Source organism: Elephantulus edwardii, unplaced genomic scaffold, assembly GCF_000299155.1.
Source record: "Elephantulus edwardii isolate Elephantulus edwardi_28Jun2011 unplaced genomic scaffold, EleEdw1.0 scaffold00213, whole genome shotgun sequence".
In the NCBI taxonomy this organism is placed as follows: Eukaryota; Metazoa; Chordata; class Mammalia; order Macroscelidea; family Macroscelididae; genus Elephantulus; species Elephantulus edwardii.
In genome coordinates, this window is record NW_006399963.1 from 2630369 (window position 1) to 2651350 (window position 20982).

Genomic DNA, 20982 nt, shown 5'->3' on the forward strand with positions numbered 1-20982 from the left:
CATAAATGACATAGCTGAGCCTCTACATCTTGGGGTTCCTAACCTGTACACTATAATAGACAAAGTGCTAGTCTATAGGCCTTTTATTGTAAGAACCACCTTCCCTCTGTAACTTGATTTGTGCCACTGCTAGAACCTCTACTCAGAATAATATTATTTGTTAATTTTTGACTCATGTACTTTTAACTTGTTAGTTAAATTTATGTCTTCTATGTTGCAACACCTCCATGATACATCTTCAAGGATATGAACATGTACAGCTAAGCACAATTAATAACAGTGCATCTAAATTCCAAAAATCAATCTCCATAATAGTCTATGTGTTTCCTACTGCCAAAGGGGCCCTTTAGAGTAGTGAGAGAAGATCTTCACCCTGAAACCCACAGCGTCCCTCTTCAGCAGGAAGTAGCTAAGAGAATACACCATCCCCTTTTCCTTGTGAATCAGGGTGAAGTCTCACTCAGGGAGAAGTGATAGGGAATGGTAAAGGACACACTGACAAAGGAGATTAATCAGAACTGGCTTTGACAAGCACTATGGCAATTGGACAATTAAAACAGACATTGCGGGGGGAGAAGAACGAACTGGGGAGGAGGGTAGAGAAAACAGTGCAACAATGAATGAATGAGAACCCAAAATCTCTGTAAATGTTCATTAAAACTAATAAAATTTAATAATAATTAAAAAAACATAAACCCTGTGAAGATCAAAGTCACTATTGTCAAGTAAGAATGAATGCATAGATGTCCCTCCAGAAGATTACAGATGATGCAAATAGTACAGGAGCAGATTTCCCATCTTTATCCTATGAAGTGACTTGTGGATTTGGATAGATAGAGAGGTGTGGCCTTCTGGCTAGAAGCACAATTCTCTATAGACTTCATCAAATAGAAAAACATACATATAAAGAATTAAATATCATGTAGAGAATGCATATGAAAGGACATGTCATATATGTGACAGATGATTGTAGCTTTCATCATTACCACTGATGATATCATCTTCTACTTCATCAAGTGGTAACTGAAGGTTGGTAAATTTGGACATCATTTTCCCTCTTCAATCTTCTCTCTTCCTGGGTTTGAAACCCAGGAGAAACTATTTTTCCCCTTCTTCCAAGTTTGTGCTGCACCTAATTGTTGAGAAAGACGAGTGACATGCTGTACCTGTTTGGGCACCTGTCCAAAGTTGCTAACAAAGCCCAGGATGGTGCTTTTTATCAGAGGATCTTCAATCCTGCTGAAGTCCATCTTTTCACCATAAAAGTATGGGTGGAATGTGTTGACAGCCTCCACTGCAGCTGGACCTTGCTGTTTGTATCCAAAAATGAGGTCTATCCAGTGGTGGAGGTTGGCGCTGACAAAGTCACTTTCCAGAGCCTGTAACCAAGAGCAAAAAGAGCATGAAATTCACAAATCTCCCTGAGGCTCAGCCCTGTCACAGACTTCAGGGAGACACGTGTTTCAGGATGCTGCTATGTGTAGAAGAGTGGTGGTTCCTTCACTTAATGGATTCCAGAAGGCAGATGTACTAGCCAGTAGAAAAATACCTCTAAATCAAGCCTTCTGCTGCTAAGCCAATTCTAGCCCTTAGCAACTTTATATGACCTAATGGAACTAACTATTAGGTCTCCAAGACTGTGAATCTGTATGGGTGAACACTGTCTCATATTTCTCCCATGGAGGTAAGAGTGAATTCAAATCACTGACCTTTGATTTGTGGTTGTTATGTGCCATTATGCTGAACTGACTCAACGCTTACCCTCCAGTCGGTTTTTCAGAGGTCATAAATCATAAGGAAAGAGACTGTCTATCTTTCTCCTATTGTGTAGCTGGTAGATTTGGGTTAGAAGCCCAATCAATATTTAACTCACTGTACAACCAGAACCACTGTGCAGAATATAGCCTTCAATATGTATTATATCTTAACATCAAGAAAACAAAATCCTTACCATTGGATTAATATGCAACTTAATAATAGAGAAAAGTTTAAAATTGTCAATGATTTTGTTTTATTAGGATCCACAATGAAAACTCATAATAGCAGCAGTCAAAATATCAAAAGGCATGTTGAAATGAGAAAATATGCTGTCAAGGATCTCTTCAAAGTGCTAAAGAGCAATGGTGTCAGTATAACGACTTAGATGTGCCTGATCTAAGACATGTTTTTTTTCAATTACTTCCTATGCATTTGAAAGTTTAGCCACTGAATAAGCCTGATGGATGAAGAATTGATGCCTTTGAATTGTGGTTTTGGATAAGAGTACTGAATATCCCATAGAGTGCCAAAAGAATAAAAAAAAAAAGTCTATCTTTTTTCTCAGAGATAAAAATGGTGAAATCCTGTCTTGCAAACTTTGGCCATGTTTTCAAGATGGCCAGTCCATGGAAAAGGACATCTTACTGGGGGAAAATGGAGGATCAGAGAAAGAGAGGAAAACCTCCAACAAGGCGAATTGATACAGTGACTGTAACAATAGACTTGAGTTTATCTGAGATTGGTGCAGGAGAAGACAAGTTTTAGATCTTTTGTTCACAGGGTTGCTATGAGTTATCATTAACTCAATGGCACCTAACAAAAAAAGATCTCATACAATCAGGACTCTAGTGGAGAGTCACCTCAGTTCCTGCCTATGGCTAATAACAGAACTCCTTTGGCTGTTTCTACCACCTTTGTTCATCCACTTCATAAAGCATTTTGTGAAATCTAGGATATTGATAAATTAGCCTAGTATTGCTATTGGTCTAGGAGTGATAGATAAATTGAGTGACCAATTATATCCTTAGGGTTGAAAATGAATCCTTAGGGTTCTAATGAGATCTGGCACGTGGAGAACCAATTCTGACCAGAGAGTACCAGGTGGTGAGACTGAGTGCAATGAGCAAGGAAACACACTCTGGATCAGCTGCTGCTCTTTGAAACTGAGTGTAATCACTAAAGTTCCTTAACAACACTACTCCTTGTCTGTGTCTGCATACTGGAGGAACTTACCAGGGATTCACATGAAAACTGAGTGGTACAAGTGTCTGGTGCATAGCGGATTCTGGAAAAATGCTAGTGGAAAGCCCTGGGCCTGGTGTGGTACATGTGTTTGGGTTGTTTTTTGTTTGTTTGTTTGTGGTTTTTTTGGTTTATTTGTTTGTTTTTTTGTTAACACAAGCTTTTCCTGGTAGGTATAATTAACTTCACTGTTGGCCCAGGTTTGGGTGTGTTTTTTAGTTTCTCATTTCCTAGCTCCCAGGACTCAGCATCTTCTATGGAATATTTATCCTCTCTGAACAATTTCCCTCACTCAAATAAGTTCCACGCCACTGTCTAGCCCATCAAGATCCAATATGGGTCAGAGTAGAATTGGTCTCCACAGGGCTTCCAAAGGCTAGTGTCTGAAAGTTGATCACCAGTGTCTCTTAGAGAATTCTTTTGTTTGCTTGGCTCCACAATCAACACTCTTGGTACCAGCAGTCAGGAAATCAAAAGACGAATTGCATTGAGGAAGTCTGTTGTCAGGTACTTCTCCAGAGTACTGAAGAGCAGCAACATCAGTCTGTGGAGACCAAGGAGTACCTGTTCCAGGCTATAGTCTTTGCAATTACTTGCTATGTGTCAGAAATCTGAACAATGATTAGGGATGATAGAAAGAGAATGTCTTAGAGCTGTGGTGCTGGAGAAAGTATTGAATATACCATGGACTGCTAGGAGAACAAACAGGTTCATCCTAGAGAGGGTAGAATCAAGCTGCTCCTTGGAGGCAAGGATTCTAAGGCTTCGTCTGATAAAGTTTGGATATGTTGCAAGGAGGGACCAGTCCTTAGAGAGGGACATCATGCTTGGGAGGGTGGAGAGACAGCACAAGAGAGGACTGGGGTAATGGGGGTAGGTGTGTCAGAGACAATGAAGTTGGCAGATGATAGAACAGTTTTGAGACCTATTGTACATAGGGTTTCTATGAGTTGCAGGCGACTCAAAAGCACATAATAATCAACTCAGAGAATTCACATTACCAAATTTTCAGTTATGAGCTGAGCAGATTAATAGTTTAATCTGCGGCCCTCAGGCCGGGTTCAAATTGTTTCCCTGTCAAACATTCTTCTAGGTGGTATAGCACTGGTCTGTGCATTTCTGTACAGAGGTAACTCGTGGTTGCTGTGATGCTGAACACTGGGACACTGATGTGCCAAATGTGGTAATGGTTACCCATGGTGGATAGTGTTTACTGGAGCTTCCCGACTAAAACAAGCTTGGAAGCAGGAGCAGCATCCACTTCCAAAATGGCTTGCCTCCAGAAACTCTATGTACGAATAGAGCTCAGGTCTTTCATTCATAGGGTCGCTATGAGTCATCTACGACTCGACAGCACTTAACAACCACCACCACCACCACTACCACCACCACCACCCAGGAACTCTTTAATTCACTAAAGTACCTAGAAATTAACATTGTGATGTTCTTGTTGTTGTTATGTGCTGTTGAGTTGCTTGTGACTCACAGCGACCCTATGTACAACAGCTCAAACTCTGTTCTGTCCTGTGCCAATCTCATTGTCTCCTACACACTCATCCCGACTGTCCCAGTCACTGAGTCAACCCATCCCCCAGAGGGCCTTCCCCTCCTGCACCTACCCTCCACCTTCCCAAGCATGATGTCCCTCTCCAAGGACCAGTCCCTCCTTACAACATGACCAAAGTATGTCAGACGAAGCCTCAGAATCCTTGCCTCTAAGGAGCAGCCCGGTTTAACACTCGCCAGGATGAATCTATTTTCTTAGCAGTCCATGGCACTCTCAGCACTCTTCTCCAACACCAAAGCTCAAAAGCATCAATTCTCCTTCTATCTTCCCTGATCATTGTCCAGCTCTCTGACACATAACAAGTGACTGCAAAGACCATGGCCTGTACCAGATGCACCTTAGTCTCCAGAGACACATTGTTGCTCTTGAGTACTTTAGAAAGGTCCCTAACAGCAGACTTTACCATCGCAATACATCTTTTAATTTCTTGGCTGCTGGTGCTAAGAGTATTGATTATGACAGATGAAGAAAATATAGAAGTTGTATTCGATTAACTTCATTTGGATCTACAATCAAAATCCAGGATAATGGCAGTCAAAAATTCAAAGTATGTGTTGTATTGGGTAATACACTGTTCAGGACTTCACCAAAATGTTAAAGAGCAAGGATATAAATTTAAAGACTAAGGTGCCCTTGACCCAAGCCATGTTCTTTTCAAATAAATTTCAAGCTGGAAAACGAATAAGAATGACAGAAAAAAAATATCTTTGAGCTGTGGTGTTGGAGAAGAATACTAAATATTCCATATACTGCCAAAAAAGAATAATAAAATAGACAAATCTGTCTTGGAGGAAGTATAACCACCAAGATGCTCTTTAGAAGCAAGGATAGTGAAATTTCATCTCAATTACTTCGAGAGTGTTGTTATGAAAGCCTGGTCTTTTGAAAAGTACATGATAAAATTACATAAAGATGTAGGGTCTGAGAAGAGAAAAAAAATCCCTCAAGGAGATGAATTGACACAATGACTGTAACGATGGATGTGATCATATCAGAGATCATGAGAATTGTGCAGAATAGAGCAAGGTACAGATTTGTTTTCATAGGATCACTATGAGTTGTTGGTGACTTGATGACACCTAACAACAATAAGGAAGGGAAAGAATAGAATTCTAAGGAGTTTGTGCTCCTCTCATTGAGAAGCCTCTGCCCATTCGTGACACTTAAAGGTAAATGTGTGATAATTATGAGTAACGTTCTATGTACATTCTACGACAATGAACCAATCTACGTTTGGTTCGCTGTCCCATGCAGAAGAATAGGAGAACTGCCAGATTCAGCTATGAGTACAGCCTCCAGGTGGGATCCAGCACTATTCCTCACCTTCGGAACAAGGCTCCTGCTAAAAGCCAGGGATCTCAAACTCTAATTAAAGGTGACAACTGAAGTGAAATGGAATTAATTTACCAGAGGAGTTCAGACATAGTTCTTCAGATGCAAGCCAGGAAGCTCAGATTAGTGCACCAAGATCGGCAATATTTGACAGTAGTCACACACACACACGCACACAAGGGAAAATGCACGACAGAATCCACCTGGGAGATATAGCCCATTCCTAGCAATCAGAGACCAGTTCAGGCCCCGGGTTTTTCAACAAAGACTTTTAATTATCTGAATTCCCCTTTTTGATATCTCTGTGAGGGCATTCATTCCTATATCTGGCCTAAGGAAGCCAGTGTCCTGTCTCAGCTGAGCTTCTCTGAGTCAGCGCGCCAAAGTGACTTTAAGAACAAAAGGGCCACTCAGGTAATGTCATATTGTTGTTTTTCAGTGCCATTGCATCAGAACTGACCCACAGCCGAACTTCCAGAAGGTTTTCAGAGCCAGTTAATAACAAGAGAGGAGGTTTCCCATGTTTCTCCCACAGAGGTGATGGAGGATTTAAAGTGTGTGCCTTCAGGATGTGGCACAGCTTCTTGTCACTAGGGCAACAGAGCTCCCTGATGTCATATTAGGCATGATAAAACTTATGACTCTTCTGAATCTACCATCCAATCAGAATTACACCAAAGTGTTTTGTTGGGGTGTTTTGATCAGAGACTTTGTCAGTGATCACCATAACAAAACAGGAATTATAGGCCAGGACATTTGTTATTTCCCTACCACATTTTAAGAAAGCAGATTTACAAAGTTAAGGTGCTTCTTGAGCTTTCCTGCCACCTTCTGAGTCTTTGTGAAGCTGGTATTTCCTCAGGGCACTAGCCCCATTTCTAGGACTGACAGGTGGCTTTACACCCCAGGTGTTTTGGGACCAAGCAGCAGGGTGGTGGATGTCTTTCAGAACATCATTTATGCTCTTCTCTCTTTCTAAAAAGAGGGAAAATACCTGCTACTCTGAGGTTTATGAAATTAAACTTTACCCCATCTTGACCCTACTTCTGCTATCTACCAACTTTTCTACTGTTCTCATTCATTGAATATGGCAGCTTTTAATCATGTCTTTCCTTCTCTGAGATACACTGTCATTTTCAGTGATGTCAACAATGGGTCTCTCAGTTTCTCAAGTTCCAATTATCCAACAATTTTCATGTCCATTCCATTGACATACTTTTACCCATAACTATTCCCATCTTCAAAACCTCTCATCCGAACATTCCATTTGAAGACAGTCATGGTCTCTTGTTTACTACTTACTTCCTAAGACTGTTCTTCCCTTAACCAGAATTTCAACTGCCTTTGTCACTTTATCCCCTTGCAAGCTACCAAATCTCTTTGACTCAGCTACATATTTATCTAGTTAGATGTAATGTTCAATAATCTCAATAAAACTCTGGTTAATACTTCAAAATAATGTTTTACCACAATACATGTGACAAGTACAAATAATTTTGCCTTTTTAACTAGAGACAGGTTTATGGGAAATATCACACAAAGAAAGGAGCAATGATTACCCTATAATTTTATTTTATTCATTCATTTAAAAAACAGCTTGTCTCAGTCTTGAAAATTCAGTATCTTCCTTCCATTTATTTATTTTTCATTCTCTTCTTGCCTGCTTGCCTTTTTTTGTTTTTTCAAGTGTGTGTCTCTTCAATCAGAGTTCCAATGTGGGTTCACCAATTCATTAAAATGTAAATCTCTTTAGTTTGGAGTACAGGATAGTACTCGATTTGACCCCTTGACTAAGCTCTAACAGCGTTTACCAGGTTCTGCTTAGGACAAGCTTGTCTCCTGGGCAAATCTTTCCTTTCAGTACTTCAAATCCTGTGCTGGAATTAAACGCTTTCTAATTCTACGACATCAAGTGTTCATTTGTATTATATATTGTTTTTCATCCTCTTCCACTTTTATTTTCATATAATTACCCTTGCGCACTCTGCTTTATCCATGCACATAGGGCCCCAACTCTTCTCTCATACATACTCTCTCCATACAATTAACTACCACAAATCCATGTCTCTTATCACACTGTCCCCCTAAGTCCCCACTGAGCTTCCCTGACTCTGTCTCCCCCATCCACCATCACAGTGATTATCTCTCCTTTCCCCTCTTTCTTCTCATTCCCTTTTTAAAAATTTTCATCTTAAAAGTATTATATTTTAGGGCATTATTTTTATCGTAGGAGTATGCAATGAGGGTTGTAGAGTGGATTATATTTGGGGCTAGGGGGGGGGGTGTGGGGAAGGGCGGGGGGGATTGTGTACCAATGAGGGAGTTTTTCTTTTGCATTTCAAGGAGAGGAGCAAATGGGGGGAGGGGTTTGTGCGGGGAGAAGGGTGCAACAATGAATGAATGGAATCCCAAAATCTCTGTAGATGTTCATTGAAATGAAAAATAAACAACCTAAATTTAAAAAAAAAATTTTTCATGCATTAGCTCATTGACCTTATGTTTTGCTTATGTACACTGTATTCCACACAATCCTTCATATACACCGTATTCCGTACAACTGATCTGTATCTATTATCACACCATCCCTGTAAGACCCCTTTGAAACCTTCCCATTCCTTAACTTCTTCACCTCTATCTACCCACAGACTCTGCTATTCTAGTGATCTCCATGTTGTTATTTTTGTTGATTGCCATGGAGTCAAGCATGACTCATAGCGACCCTATGAACAAAAGACCTGAGCCTATCTTCATTTCTCAAAGTTCATAGAGTTTCCAGAGGCATGTTGTTTAGGAAGTGGATGCCACTCCTGCTTCCAAACATTCCAGACTTGGAGCTCCAACAAACACTGTCCACCATTGATAACTGTTATGGTATTTGACACCCCAATGGCACAAGGTTCAGCATCACAGCAACACCAGGTTACCTCAAATTGACAGAAGAGTACAACTTAAAAGAATGTTCCTCCAAAATAAAATAACAACTAACTTTTAAATACAAAGGCCCTCCACAGGTCTTGTTGATTCTAAACAAGAAGCTTAAGTTAAAAACAACCAATATAATAAGTTGTTGTTGTTATTATGTGCCTTCCAGTCACATGCAACCTATAGAGACCCTATGTAGAGCAGCTCTGAACCCTTCCCTGTCCTTAGCCAGTCTCACTAATTCTGATACACCAACCCCTGTTGCCCCAGTTACTGTATTAATCCATCTCATTTGGGGTCTTCCTCTCCTGCACTGTTCCTCCACGTTTCCCTTCCATCCTCATTCCCCTTCCTGATATTTATACACATATTAGCAGTCATCCTTCCATCATCACATCAATGACCTTATGCAGTATTTGTCCTTATGTGACTGAGTTACATAATGCCCTCTAGTGTCTCCATATTGTATAATGCTTTCAAACTCATTCCTATATGCTGCATAGTATTTGTGTGACTGTACCACAATTTCTCAATTCATTCATTTGGTACTGGATGTTTGGGCTGCTTCCATCTTCCTGCTATTGTTAATAATGCTACTATGAACATAGATACACAAATCTCCATTTCTCTCTCAGTTTTAAATTCTTTGAAGTATATGTCTAAAAGTGCAATAACTCAGTTACATGGGGTATCTATGGTCAGCTTTTTGAGGACATGCCAAACTGTCTTCCATAATGATTGTACTATGTCAAATTGATCTTAGCTGAAAGCAAAGAATACCAGAAGAATGTCTTTTTTAATTTTATTGAGTAGGCAAAGGCATTTGACTGTGGGGATCCTAACAAATGTTATGGCAAATGTTGAGAAGAATAAGAATTTCAGATCGCTTAATTATGCTCATGTGAAACTTATACCTAGACCAAAAGGCCATTGTGTGAACATTGCAAAGAAACACTACATAGTTTAAAATCAAGAAAGGTCTGCATCAGTGCTGTATCTTTTCTGCATACATGTTGTTGTGTGTCACTGAGTTGCTTGTGACTCATAGTGTCCCTATGTACAACAGCTCTGAATCCTGATTTATTCTGAGCCAATCTTATTGTCTCTGACACACCTACCCCTATTACCCCAGTCACTGTAGTCAATCCATCTCATTGAGGGTCTTCCTTTCTTGCACTGACCCTCAGCCCTCCCAAGGATGAAGTCTCTCTCCAAGGACTGATCCCTCCTTGCAACATGCCCAAAGTATATCAGACATAGCTTCAGAATCCTTACCTCCAAGGAGCAGCCTGGTTTCACCCTCTCCAGGATGAATTTGCTTGTTCTCCTAGCAGTCCGTGGTATATTCAATACTCTTCACAGCTCAAAGGCATAAACTCTCCTTCTGTCATCCCTAGTCATTGTCCAGTTTTCTGAATTTACAGGAACCAAAATTTGACCTTGAGTCTATCCCACCTGAATTTCAAAACCATCTCAAGAACAGTTTGAGGTTTTGAACACTAATGAGCTAACCAGATGAGCTATGTGGGAAATCAAGAATATCATCCATGTAGAATGCAAAAAGGTCATTACAAAGACAGAGGAAGAAGAAAAGAACAAGATAGATGTCAGAAGAGACTCAGAATATTGTGCTAGAAAACCGAGAAGCCAAAGCAAAGGGAAGAAATCAAGAAGTGAAAGAGCTGAACAGAAGATTTCAAAGGTTAGTGCAGGAAGAAAAAGCAAAGTATTATACTGAAATATGCAAAGAGCTGGAGTCAGAAAATCAAAAGGAGTGATTTAAACTCAGCATTTCTTAAGCTGAAGGAATTGAAGAATAAATTCAAGCCTCAAGTTTCAATACTTAAGGATACTTTGGCAAAATAGTAGATGATCTGGGAAGCATTGAAAGAAGATGGAAGTAGTATACTGAGTCACTGTACGAAAAGGAATTTGTTGACACAGAAAAATTTCATGAAACAATGTATAAGCAAGAGCCTGTGGTAATGAAGAAAGAAGTTCAAGTTTCTCTGAAGGAACTGGCACAAAACAAGGCCCCAGGAATTCATGGCATACCAATTGACATCTTTCAACGAACAGATGCTGCCCTAGATGTGCTCACCATGTTGTGCAAAGAAATATGAAGAATAACCACATGGGCAACTGACTGGAAGAGATATTTGTTTTCCATACTTAGTCAATCTATATGCTCAGTCAATTCTTTGAGAAGCTGGACTTTATGAAGAAGAATGTAGCATCAGGTTTAGAGGAAGACTCATTAATAATCTGTCTTATGTAGATGAAACAACTCTGCTTGCTGAAAACAAGGAGGTCTTGAAGCTGCAGAAGACCTGTAGCTTTCAATATAGATTACATCTCAACATTAAGAAGAAAAAAAATTATCACCACTGAACCAATAAGCAACATCATGAAAGATAGGGAAAAGTTGAAATTGTCAATGATTTCATATTACTTAAATTCACAATCAACACACTTGGTACCAGTAATGGAGAAAGCAGAAGACATATTGCATTGAGAAAGTCTATAAACAAGGACCTTGCCAAAGTGGTAAGGAGCAATAATGTCATTTAAAGACTGAGGTGCACCTGCTTCAAGCCATGATCTTTTAAATCAGTTGCTATGTGTCTGTAAGTTGAATAATGACTAAGTATGAAAAAGGAAGAATTGATACCTTTGAGTTTTGTTGTTTGAGAAAAGTACTGAATATCGTATGGATAGGGGTGGAGGGTGGGTGGGGAACAGATGAAATATGTCTTGGATAAAGTACAACCAGAGTGCTCTTGGAGGCAAGAATGGCAAAACGTTGTCTCACATATTTTGGGTATGTTGTTAGGAAGTACCATTCCTTGGAATGGGACATCATACATAAAGAAAAATCTACATGCTGTATACCATTACAGAAGCTAGAATGATACAATAGTACAAAGACCAGTGCTTGCCATGGATTCAGGAAGAGAAAGAAGAGTACAGTACTTTTTTTATAATTTTGCAACTATTCTCTATGATACTATCATGGTGGACATGTGGTACTGTCTTGTCACAACCACTATGAATGTACAATATCAAGAGTAAAACCTTTATGTAAATGATATAATTTAGTTAATATCCTCCCCTCCCAAACTCATTGAGTTGATCCTGAATCATTAACAATCCTCCACTGGGTTTCTGAAGCTATAAATCTTTATTGGAGGAGACTGCCAATCTTTCTCACAAGGAGTAACTAGCAGACTCAAATTGTCATCCTGTTGGTCAGAAGCCTGATACACTACATTAACAGGTTAGTAATAGTGTTTTGAAATTGGCTCATCAGCTTTAATATGTGTGGATAAGTAGGGAAAGTTTGTTTGCTTGAGAAGTAGTAAGGACCCCTGGATTGCTGACCTGGCCCCTGTGAAGAGTGATAAGACTGGCAGTTCTGGATCATAGGGAGAAGAGTGGACTCCTGAACTTCCAGCCAATGTCCATTTGATCCTAGACACAGAAGGCTGGAGATGAGTTGACCAGAACCCAATCAGATGAAGAGAGGATGATTCATGCTGTAAGCTAGGCTTACAAACCTGATTGCTTGCTCTCCTCTGGACTTTGCTTGTAGATGCAGATGCTTAAAGTTTCCAAGTTGAACAGAGGATCCTTCAGCAAAAGGGACATGCTTGTTACCTCAGAGTACTGCTTTAATAATGATGGGCAAATCAGAAATTGGCTATAAGAAGGATATTAATATATGAGGCATGAAGTTGTTGGCTTACATTTTTTCACAAAGGAAGTTATTAGTAAGAAACTGAAAGCGGGAGAAAACACCCCACAATATGTACTGTTATTATATGTCATCAAGTTGCCTGCAGTTAATAGCAACCCTATGTACAGCAGGTTTAAAGCCTGCCCTGTCCTGAGCCATTCTTACTGACTCCAACACACTTATCCCCATTTCCCTAATTACTGTATCAATCCCTCTCATCTGAGGTCTTCCTCTCGTGTGCTGTCCCCTCCATCCTTCAGAGCATGATGTCCTTCTCCAAGAACCGGTCCCTCCTAGCCACATGCCCAAAGTATGTGAGATGGACCTTCAAAATCCTAGCCTCCAAGGAGAAACTTGGTTTCATCTTATCCAAAACAAATCAATATGTTTTCTTGGCAGTCCATGATATGTTCAAGATTCTTCTCCAGCACCACAACTTAAAAGCATTGATTCTTCTTCTATCATCATTAGTCATTGTCCAGCTTTCTGATGTAAAGCAGGTAATTGCCAAAACTATGGCCTGGACCAAGTGTGCCTCAGTTGTTGCTTTTCAATATTCCAGAAAGGTCCTGACAGTAGATTTTCCCCAGTACAATTTGCTGTTTGTTTTCCTGACTCCTGGTGCCAAAGGTGTTGAGTGTGGAGCTGAGCAAGCTATAATTGTTAACTACCTCAATCTTCATTCATCATGGTGCTGCCAATTGGACCAGTGATGAGAATCTTTGTTATCATGATGTTGAACTTCAATCCATATCAAAGACTACAGTCTTTGACCTTCTTCAGCAAGCACTTCAAGTCTTACTCAGTTTCATGAACAAAATATAATGTAAATGAAACTACTTATACAATTTTTTAAATAAAAAGATCCATTTGACATCAGTAATGATATCTCTGGTGCCACAGACTCTTCTAAACTCTGCCTGAATTTCTGGCCATTCTCTGTCTATCTACTGTTCGACTGTTTTGGAATATTCTTCAGCAATGTGATATTAACTATACTGTCACTGCAGACATCCCAAAATATCCTCCAACCTCTACTCATATCAGCCTGTGTAGACTAAGAGCCAATTAGTCCTCAGTTTTGACATAATCTTTGCCTAGCAGCAAGTTCTCCAGGCCTCCATGCCTTCTTTGGCAGCAGAGAGGGTCCTCTTTATAGAGCTGGCCGATGGCACTGACTTGACCTCCAGAGAATCCAAGAATAAACAGATATTTATTTTCAACCAGTGATTCCCACGATAAATTGCACAAAGGTAAATCTTAATGGAGCCCTTGTGAGAGCCTGAATTCAAGCCTTTTCCTACCAGCCCAGAACACAGACTTTAGCTCCTTGTCTAAGTTCTACAGGTACAAAACCATGAGAGGAGCTTGCCATGAGCACGCTTTGAGGACAGAAAACTTCCTAAGGCATCAAGCTGAGACTGGAGAGTCTGTATGGACACCTTCCCTTGAGGTCCTAGGGAAACTCAGCTTGACTCACCTGTCTGTGCAGGCTGATAAATTTCCGAGGGTCTCCATCAGCCCAGGGAGGGAGCTGCACATCCCCCAGCACTGTCCCATCCTGCATGCAGCCTGAATGAGATGAAAAACCATAGATATTTTAACAAATAAAAGAATTGGTGAAAGGCCTTCTTTGGTCCCAGGAAGTGTTATTTTTTTATTTCTTTTTTTCTATGAAATTTAATTTCACATCATAATATGATCATTTGTATCTCTTCTTTTACTATACCATGTATTTTCATTTGGAGGCTTAGACCATTCAATTCTGTTCAATAAATACTTGAAAAGGAAAATTTTAAAAATTAAACACACGCTGGATTATTGAAACTAAACTAAGAACCCAAATTCACTGCTGTTGAGCTTATTCTGACTCCTATGGGACCTATATGAGTGGGTAGAACAAACTCAAAGAGTTTCCAAAGCTGTAGATTTTGGTGGAAACCAATTACCCCTCCACCCACTGAGCTGCTGAGGAATTGGAATGGCTGACTGTTCATGGCTTAACCACTTAACAGTACTTATTTTAGCATAAGATACCTTAAGTACTTGATTACATATATTTTTGTGTCTCACCTTTTAATCTATAAGCCTCATGAAGGAAAACTCATACCAGTTTTGTTAACTTTTACACCTGGTACATTGTAAACCAACAAAAAGTCCGATCCACTGCCATCTAGTTCATAACAACCTTCAGCTCATAACAATCTCCCATCAAGTGTCCGAGGCTGTAAATCTTTAGGGGAAAGACTGTCCATCTTTCTCCCAAAGAGTAGCTGGTGGATTTGAACCTCTGACCTGTCAGTTACCAGAACATGTAAAACAATCATTCTACCTGAGCTCAAGGGAATATTTCAAGCAGGCACCTGATCTCTCTTGAGCAACCTCCATCCTCTGTATGAGCTATCATTCATAGCTATGGTCCTCACCTCTTCCACAGATAACCACAACTTGATTTACAAAACGTGACCAGGTGTTTCTCCCTCCCTCTGGAACTTTCCCTGACTCAGCAGGCTAGGGAGTTTCTGTTTTTGTTTGTTTTGTTTTCCCTCCTCTTCTGAAGCACAAAGGAAGCAAGGTGTACCTTGGTTGGCATTGGGGCTGAAGCACAGCAAAGAGGAAAAGCTGCCACTTGTGTCTCTCCAACTGTCCTTGGGCTGTTACCAAGATCCCTTCCTGGAGCATTTGTCAGAAAGGCCCTTGGGGGTATCCTCCCTCAGAGTTCCCCTGACGGCCTAGGGTTTAGCCAGCATCTTTTGATAACTCGAGCATTTCATCTTGATGCTGCCACAAAGTGCTGGTCTCATACCAGTTGCACTTGATCCTCTGGGAGGCCTCCCTGTTTACTTGCTCAGTCAGCCCTGGTAAGGCTGACAGACAAGTTGATAGGAATGGCTGCAACTGTACCTACCCAGCCAGCCTCACTCAGGCCCTCTGCTTACCAAACTCCACTGCATTCCAGTTTGTTAGGAACTCAGGCAGGTAGAAGAACTCTGGGGTCAGTTCCCGAACATCACTCATGTTCTCCTTGGACGCAGACTCCCACGCATTCTTCACACTGTGGAACATTCTATCTGCCACATCGAAGCTTCCACCCTGTGGTGAGAAGGGGCTGGCATGATCATCAGTATTCAGCAGAGCCCTCAACACTGAACAAGCACAGCTTGCATGGGCATTTATCCACTCATCCATCCATTTATTCCACGTGCCACTTATGCAAAGAGTCAACTTGTCTAAATATACAACATATTTATTTATCTACTCTTTTATATTAAGTGCCATCAATCTGCGGCCCTAAGGCCTGTTTTTCATTGTTTTTGTTCAAACAGTCTTCTAGGTCATATAGCCCTAGTGTGTCCACTTGCCATACAGAGGTAACTTGTGGTTGCTTTGAAGCTGAACACTGTGACACTGATGTGCCAAATGTAATAACGGTTGCCCCTGGTGGACAGTGTTTGGTGGTGCTTCCCAGTTGAAACAAGCTTGGAAGCAGGAGCAGCATCCACTTCCATAAATAGCTTGCCTCAGGAAACCCCATCAACCTGGAGAAAGGATGAAATTCATCACGCAAGTGTTGAGGAATTTCGCTCATAGGGTTGCTATGAGTCACCTACAACTCCATGGCACTTAACAACAACAACAACAACAACTCATATACATATGTTCATTCATAAAGTCCTACATATGCGAAGTCATTTCTTTCACTCAGTTGTTCTCTGGAATTTTACACTGTACATATATAGGAAGTATCTTTCAATCCTGACAGTGCTTGCATCTAAGAGGAATTAGTAACACCATTTTATAGATTAGAAAACTGAGGCTCCTAGAAGTTTAGTGGTCAAGATGCAGGATCAAAGCCAAGAGGAAACTGCAAGACCATGCTTTTTCCTTGTTCCAGTTTACTGTGGGAAACAAAGACTTCATCTACTGTATGGGCCACAGGGACCTCAGCTGCTGCTGAGCAGAGAGAAGATGTCACACAATCGAAGTAGTTACCCTGGGGAGTTTCACTGGGCAAGACCTGACCAGCAATTATCCTGGTAAGGCATAGAGTCAGGATCACCAAGAGGCCTCATTAGCTCTGGACTCTCAACAAACACAGTGAATGGAAGCTTAAAAGTGTAGATGTTTTTCCCCTAAAGTTGTTTTGCTCTTGGTTAAAACTGGTGACGAAGTCCACCATTAAATTAAAATTGAAATGGAAGCCAAATGTGGAAAGGGTCTAAATAAATCTGCACCTAATGAGGCACTCATTGAAGCACATTAAGAGCCTTATGTATTTAATCTGCAGACAGAGAATTACATCTGCTGAAGATTGATGCCTTCTCTTCATACTTTCTTCCTTTTGCAGCTTTTATGAGTGCTGATGGCAATCTCCTGAGAAACAATATGATTTGGTAATAAAAAGATTACCTGTATTAAATAAAAATAATATATACATAGGAAATATTGTTAGTGCTACAAATCTGGTTAAAGATATTACCACAAAGAAAAATGTTATTTTTTTCACAGCTGTCTAATGCATTTTAACAAAAGTAATATCTTTAGAACTTAAGCCTGTATTATTTATAAAGGAAGCAATAACTGATTTTTCTATTTCCTATATTAATAAATGTATTTGCATACATTTGTTTCAAAATTAATGGGTTTTATCCCTTCTGCAGTACAAAAGAAAATACCAAATTCCCTAGAAGAAAAGAAGTAAAATAGCTTTGTTACTTAAATAGTAAGTCTGTGGGTTGACATAAACTCTGGTGGCTGCCAGCAATGAGGGCTAGCCAGAGCCTGATTCTCAGTAATGGAAGAAACAGGAAGGGAAGAAAAGATGGTAGAGAAGCATCAGTAATGTTTACAGTCTACCTCCATGAGAAAGTCCAAGACAAAATGAAATGAAGTGAAAAAAAAATTCAAAATTAAGTCTAGCATCTGGAAAACAAAAAGTGATCAGGCAGAATTATAGCATCAAGATCTACTTCTAAACATATTCTGGGCATAGCTTAAAATAACAATTATTAATCCTTTGTGTATACATACAGTCTAAACTAATGCGTAGTTACAGCATCATTCTCTCCTGAAGCAAATGGTGAGAACAAACTGCTGACCTTTCAGGTAGCAGCTAAATTAACTGAGCCACCAGAGCTACTTTGATGTGTTCAAAACCAGACCCACTGCCACCAGGTCAGTTCCAACACATAGCAACCTTCCACCAGGTTTCCAAAGCTGTAAATCTTAGTAAGCGTAGAGTGTCTTATCTAGCTATCTTAGAGCAGCTGGTGGATTTGAATCACCAATCCCACTATACTTTTGGAATGTATGTTTTGTAATGTATATAATGCAGGGAGCTCTGGTAGCGTAGTGACAAGAAGCTGGGCTGCAATTTCAAAGGCGTGTGGTTACAGTCCACAAGCTGCTCTGTGGGAGAAAAGTGGGTCATTTCCTCCCATGCAATTAATTGCCTCAGAAAAATCACTGGAGCATCAGCTATGGGTCAGTTCTGATGCAACAGTACACACACCAAAATGTTCAAAAGTTTATCTTTCCTTTCATGTGGATCTGGTCCAAACCAACCCCAGGCCATACCTAAATAAAGGGACTTTTCCCAAGGGCAGACATACAACTTCAGCAAATTTTAAAGATGCTCTGGTAACATAAAATCAACAGAATTGCCAGATGTGCAAGTTGCTTTTAGAAGATGCCATGGTACTAGGAATTTTATAGCTAATGTTAGATAGAGCTTGGCTGAAAGCAAGGAGTACCAGAGGAATGTCTATCTGTATTTCATTGATTATGCAAAGACATTTGACTGTGTGGATAACAATATACTACAGCTAACTCTGAGAAGAATGGGAATGTCAGAACATTTAACTGGCCTTATGAAAAACCTATACTTAGACCAGCAAGTCGTCATCAGAACAGAGCAAGGAAACAGTGAATGGACCAAAATTGGGAAAGGTGCATGCCAGGGATGTGTCCTATCTCCATATCTTTTCAATCTATGTACAGAACAGATTATCCAGGAGGCTGGGTTGTATGACGAGGAATGTGACATCAGGATAGGAGGAAGACTCATCAACATTCTGCTTTATGCAGATGACACAACTCTGCTTGCTGAAACTGAAGGGGACCTTAGGCACTTGCAGGAGAAGGTCAAGGACTGAAACCTTCAATATGGGTTGAAGTTCAACATTGAGAAAACAAAGTGTCTCACCACTGGGATGATGGACAGCATTATGACAGATGGTAAAGAGATTGAGATTGTTAAGAGCTTTAGTTTATTGGCTCTACAATCAACACTCTTGGTACCAACAACCAGAAAATTAAAAGACAAATTGCAATGAGAAAATCTGCTCTCAAGGACCTCTCCAGAGTACTGAAGAGCAACGATGTCATTCTGGAGACTAAGGTGTACCTGGTCCAGGCCATAGTCTTTGCAATTGCTTGCTATGTGTCAGAGAGCTGAACAATGACCTGGGATGACAGAAAGATAACTGATGCCTTTGAGCTATGGTGCAGGAGAAGAGTGTTGAATATACCATGGACTGCTAGGAGAACAAACAGGTTTGTCCTAAGGTGAGACCAGGCTGCTCCTTGGAGGCAAGAATTCTGAGGCTTCGTCTGACACACTTTGTGTATGTTGCAAGGAGACACCAGTCCTTGGAGAGGGATATCATGCTTGGAAGAGTGGAAGGACAGAGAAAGAAAGGAAGAACATCGATGAGATGGATGGATTCAGTGACTGGGGTAATGAGGGTAGATGTGTCAAAAACAGTGAAATTGGCGCAGGATAGAGCAGATTTCAGGGCTATTGTACATAGGGTTGCTGTGAGTTGCAAGTGACTCAATGGCACATAACAACAACAAAACAAAAATTGACAGCATATTACATAGCATGTTGTGTCACTAGCTATCAAAATGTCCATGCCTTTGATGGTTCTAATCTACCAGCTGCTATGAAGGAGAAAGATGGGAACTCTTGTCCCCTTAGCAGTCTTGAAAACCTGATGAAGGGTTTCTATCAGTCACAATCAACTATGTAACAGTGAATTGATGGGATTTGTTTGTTTGTTTAGGGAAGTTATGTGTGTGTGTTTAATTATGGGTTTTTGTTTTGTTTTGTTTTGTTTTGTTTACAAAAGTATGTATCTATGGGGGGGTGAAGAAAATGGGAAGGATCTTGTATGAAAAACAATGTATTCAAACTTTGTAAATAAATCAGTACAAAATAAAAAAATGTAAAAGTATATATATGTTTAATTTAAAAGTACCCTATGTAAATAATTTATTTACAGGGCACAATCTGCACATTAGTTGTTCTATGCTTCTGTACCTCCTCCACCAGAAAGGCTGAGTGCTACAGTGAGTATCGCCTTGACTTTACAATCAGACTTAGGCTGATCTTAAGAGCCCATCGTTTACATGCAGTGTAAACCTGAGTTTTTAAAATATCTTCAATCTTTTGTGCCCTCATCTGTAACCCTTGGATGATTGTTGTGAGTATGAAAACAATACTATGAATATGTGTGTGTTTCTGTGTGTGCACGTGCCTGTGTGTGTATGTTATTGTTATTTACTGTTGAGTCGCCTGTGACTCATAGTGACCCTGTGTACAACAGCCCCAAACTCTGCTCTATCCTGTGCCAATCTTACTGTCTCTGACACATCTACCCCTACTATCTCAGTCACTATAGTCAATCTCATTGAAGGTCTTCCCCTGTTGCACTGACTCTCTGTCTTCCCAAGAATGATATCCCTCTCCTAGGACTGGTCCCTCTTTTCAACATACCTAAAGTATGTCAGACATAGCTTCATATTCTTTGCTCCAAGGAGGAGCCTGTTTCACCCTCTCCAGGATGAATTTGCTTGTTCTCCTAGCAGTCCATGGTATATTCAATACTCTTTTCCAAAACCACAACTCAAAGGCTTCAATTCTCCTTTCATCCCTAGTCATTTTACAGCTCTCTGATGCATAGCAAGTGACAGCAAGGACTATGGCCTGTATGAGGCACACCTTAGTCTCCAGATTGATATCATTGCTCTTCAGTACTTTGGAGAGATCTCTGACAGCAGACTTTCCTAATGCAAATCATCTTTTCATTCCCTGGATGTTGGTGCCAAGAGTGTTGATTGTGGAGCCAAGTAAACTAAAGCTGTTTATAATCTCAATCTCTTCACTATCTATCATAATGCTGCCAATCGTCCCAGCTTTGAGAAGCTTTGTTTTCTTGATGTTGAGCTTCAATCCATATTGAAGGCTTCAGTCCTTGCCCTTCCGCAGCAAGTGCCTCAAGTCCTCCTCAGTTTCAGCAAGCAGGGTTGTGTCATTTGCATAATGCAGATTGTTGATGAGTCTTCCTCCAATTCTGATGCCACATTTCTCCTCATAGAGCCCAGCCTCCCAGATAATCTATTCTGCATATACATTGAAAAG

General features: G+C 40.3%; 1 protein-coding gene across 1 annotated transcript in view; it reads right to left on the reverse strand.

Annotated features, from left to right (window-relative positions):
* Positions 1 to 20982, reverse strand: part of WDFY4 (WDFY family member 4) — a 704682-nt gene that overhangs the window by 33818 nt on the left and 649882 nt on the right. Inside the window, exons 51-53 of the mRNA XM_006897732.1 lie at positions 15497 to 15650; positions 14038 to 14129; positions 1167 to 1379 (exon numbers count right to left, since the gene is read on the reverse strand). Of these exons, the coding sequence (XP_006897794.1) occupies positions 1167 to 1379; positions 14038 to 14129; positions 15497 to 15650 (459 nt within the window). The remainder of the gene's footprint in view (positions 1 to 1166; positions 1380 to 14037; positions 14130 to 15496; positions 15651 to 20982) is intronic.